The sequence below is a fragment of the Alligator sinensis genome, unplaced genomic scaffold (genome assembly GCF_000455745.1).
Source record: "Alligator sinensis unplaced genomic scaffold, ASM45574v1 scaffold100_1, whole genome shotgun sequence".
Lineage (NCBI taxonomy): Eukaryota > Metazoa > Chordata > Crocodylia > Alligatoridae > Alligator > Alligator sinensis.
Window position 1 is genome coordinate 174,935 of NW_005842193.1, and position 3,678 is coordinate 178,612.

General features: G+C 40.7%; 1 protein-coding gene across 1 annotated transcript in view; it reads right to left on the reverse strand.

Moving 5' to 3' along the window:
- The window catches only part of DLD (dihydrolipoamide dehydrogenase), a 57,167-nt gene that overhangs the window by 4,479 nt on the left and 49,010 nt on the right, over window positions 1-3,678 (reverse strand). The window contains exons 10-11 of the mRNA XM_025207376.1: window positions 3,180-3,350; window positions 2,464-2,653 (exon numbers count right to left, since the gene is read on the reverse strand). Of these exons, the coding sequence (XP_025063161.1) occupies window positions 2,464-2,653; window positions 3,180-3,350 (361 nt within the window). The remainder of the gene's footprint in view (window positions 1-2,463; window positions 2,654-3,179; window positions 3,351-3,678) is intronic.

Genomic DNA, 3,678 nt, shown 5'->3' on the forward strand with positions numbered 1-3,678 from the left:
AAATTCCAAAGCTAGGCCAAGAAATTATTTTCTTGCAACATGAGACCAGTGAACAAGCCAGAGTGGGGAGGTAGAAGGATTTTTTTCAGAAAGTAGCAGCAGAAGAGAACCAACAACAGGATGGCTGGAAAATGTCACAGTGCCAAAGTCCCTGCTGTAGGAGTTTCAGTCATGCTAGACTATAGTTATGCTAAGCTATAGTTAAGCTAAGGTGCCACGAAGGCCCTTGGGAGTAGGCAGGCTTCACTGACCACTGGACAATCTGATAAAAGACACAGTGAGCCAAAACTTTGGAGATATACAAAATCAGCACAAAGTAATCCCTAAATGCTCGAACTTGGCGGGGGCGGCGGAGGGAAGATGTAGTCAGTAAAGGAATGAGCAACAGGCTTCTGGACTTGGCAGAGAGTCAAGTCAAAAGGCAGAGAGAGAGGAATTAGCACAGGGTGGAGGCATTTAAGCTACATAGGGGTTGCAAGACTCACCCTTTTGTAGTGACTTGGGGAGCGTCAGCGCATGTAATGCATTGCTTACTACTGGCTGGGCAGTTTCACTGAGCCAGGCTGACTGCTAGACAGACACACTAGAGTACTGTCCTAAAAATACAATAACCCTTATCTAAGCTTCCAACATTGAACATAAATTCAAGTCGTACTTTCTGCATCACAACAGAAGTACAGGAGGCTGGTTGCAGGCAACTGCCTCTTAAAGCACACAGACCCAAGCAGCCTTAACAACAACAGCAGGCACGAGGCTGGCTGGAAACCCTCACAAACCCCTAAGAATACTAGTGGATACATAACTGGATGGATTATTGTGCTCAATAAGTAATTAACAAGGATCCTGGTTTTCTCTGATAAAAAAATCCCCAATTTTCAGTTTAAAAGAGTAACCTAAAATCCACATTTTTCCATGATTAAAATGAAACACCACATATATAAGTAGTGTTTCATTTTAATCACGGAAAAAATGTTACTTTTTTAAAACCAAAAATTGGTTTTTGGTTTTTTCTTGTTTTGTTTTTAAATCAGAGAGAACCAGGATCCCTGATAATCAACAATGGCTCAATGCCTAGCTGGGAAGAGGTATCCAGTGGGATTCCAGGGGTCTGACCTAGGTCTGGTCTCATTCAACATCTTCATTAACGCTTTAATGAATAGGCCTGAGTACATACTTAGCAAGCTTGCAGATAACACCAAGGCGGGCAGAGTTGAAGACAGGACTAGGATCCAGAATGACCTGGATAGGCTGGAGAAATGGTCTGCAATCAACCATATGAGATTCAAAATCCTGCACTTGGAATGGAATAATCATACGCACAAATACAGACTGCAGAATGACTAGCTAGGCTGCAGGACTGCAGAAAAGGCCCTAGGGGTTACAGTAGACCATAAGCTGAATATATGAGCCAACAGGGTTCCCTTGTTACAAAAAAAGCCAACAGCATACTGAGTTATATTAACAGGTGTGTCACTTGCAAATCAATAGAACTGATTCTTCCTCTCTATTCAGCACTGGTGAGGCCTCAAGTACTCTGTTCAGTCTTCAGCCCACATTTCAAGAAGTATGTGGACGGTTTGGAAGGAGTCCAGTGCAGAGAAACAAAAATGATTAGAGGCCTGGAAGGCAAGATTTATGAAGAAAAGGCTGAGAGAACTAGGATTCTTTATTTTGGAGAAGAAAAGGTGGAGGGAGGATTTGATAACAGTCTACAAATATCTGAAGAGAAGGAGATGGACTTTAAGGGACAGGACCAGGAGCAGTGGTCTCAAGCTTTATCAGGGGAAATTTAGTTTGGAGGTTAGGAGGAATTTTGACTCTGAGGGTGGTCAAGCTTTGGAACAGGTTGCCTAGAGAAATTGTGAAAACTCCATCCTTTCAAGAGGTTGGACAGACACTCGGCTGAGATGGTTTAGTCAGGGATGATTCTACCTAAGCAGGGAGCTGGACTAGATGACCTTGAGGTCCTTTCCAGTCCTACTACCTTATCATCCTATAAAAACTACAACATATATCCCAAAGTGAAAACCAAGGGGAAGGGGGGAGGAGGAACCATAGAGATCGGTATGCCCTTTGTTATCCCCTGCCCCGCCCCCCACCCCCCCCAAAACCCAAGAAAAAAAACATTTATTTCGGTTTAGGACCATATCTAGATTATCTTTATTTTCTGCCCCAGTCTCAATTCATAGGAGCTCTATTTCTTGCCTTGTTTGCTGAACACTTCCTGAGCCCTAAGAAAGAGCCTCCCTTTGCCAAGTGGTACTTTTATCAAATTCCCTTCAGTGGACACATCTACATGTGCTATTAAGTTCAAATAATAAACTCTGGTGCTATCAAACCAGAATTTATCGTTTCCTGGGTGCCACGTTTACAGCTTCCCCACAAAAGTATGCGTGCTCTAAACAGAAAACTTAACAATAATGGTAGAGTTGCACATTAAAATCTCTCTTAGCCCAGCAGTACCTCCTCTTTCAACTGTTCCTCTGATTTGCCAACCCAGGCAACTTCCGGATGTGTGTAGATCACTGAGGGCACACAGTTGTAGTCAATATGAACGGCACCTCCTGCCATCCCCTCCACACAAAGAATGCCTTCATCCTCTGCTTTGTGAGCCAGCATAGGTCCAGCAACTACATCACCAATAGCATAGATGCTAATAAACAAGAACAAAAACACAGCCATTTACAGAGATAACTTACAATATATCTAAAATTCAGTATACTATAACAAATAGCTTTAACACAAGATTGTTTGTAAAGCAGGAAAGTTATAAAAATTACCCCAATTTGTCTATCAAACTGAAATCATATTCTAACAGTATTGATAAAATAAATGGCTCCAAGCTATTACTGTAATTTGTGCAATTTTCAGTTTTCATGAAAGAGCTCATTTAGTTCAAGAAAAGAGGGGAAATCACACTGTGAATCCCATTTTACCTCCTTTGTGTCAATGAAATACCAAACCTGGTTAACAATTTATTTTGAAATACAAATTTTGAATTTTTCTTTAATAAAACTACATTCAGCTAACATTTAAAATAAGAGATAGCACTTCTGTAGGTTAAATAAACTTCACTTTTTAAACAAAAGTTCTATTATACTTTACTAGGAATGTATGGAAGAAGTGTGGAAGAAATAATATAGAACAAGTTATTGAAAATTTGTTTTAAAATTTCTTACTTTGGAATTTTTGTTTGGAATCTAGTATTGACTGGAATTCTACCCTTGTTATCAAGCTCAACTCCAAGATCTTCCAGACCAAGGTTCTTAGTGAAGGGGCGTCGACCAATACAAACTAGAAGTAGATCACAGGTGATGGTTTCTGCCTTCCCACCAGCAGCAGCTTCAATACTGAAGAAGGATTAGAAAAATAAGTGAGACGGTTCCACAAAAATGGTAAACAGAACTGGAAATTGCTTATTAGTTTGTCCAAACACAGCAGTTAAGTTGAGAAGGTATTTAAAAATTCTCAATAAGATACATGGAATTGTTTCAAACAATAGCATACTTCATGCTGAACTGGCACAGTAGATTCCACTTTAGCACATATTGCTTATTCGCATACTTTACTCTAGAACAAAAACATCTGCTACCTATACATGGATCAGGGAGCTGTGAGGGGGCCTTTCATTTTAATCATGGATTTGGGGGGGGGGGGGGGGGGATGAAGACGAAGCAC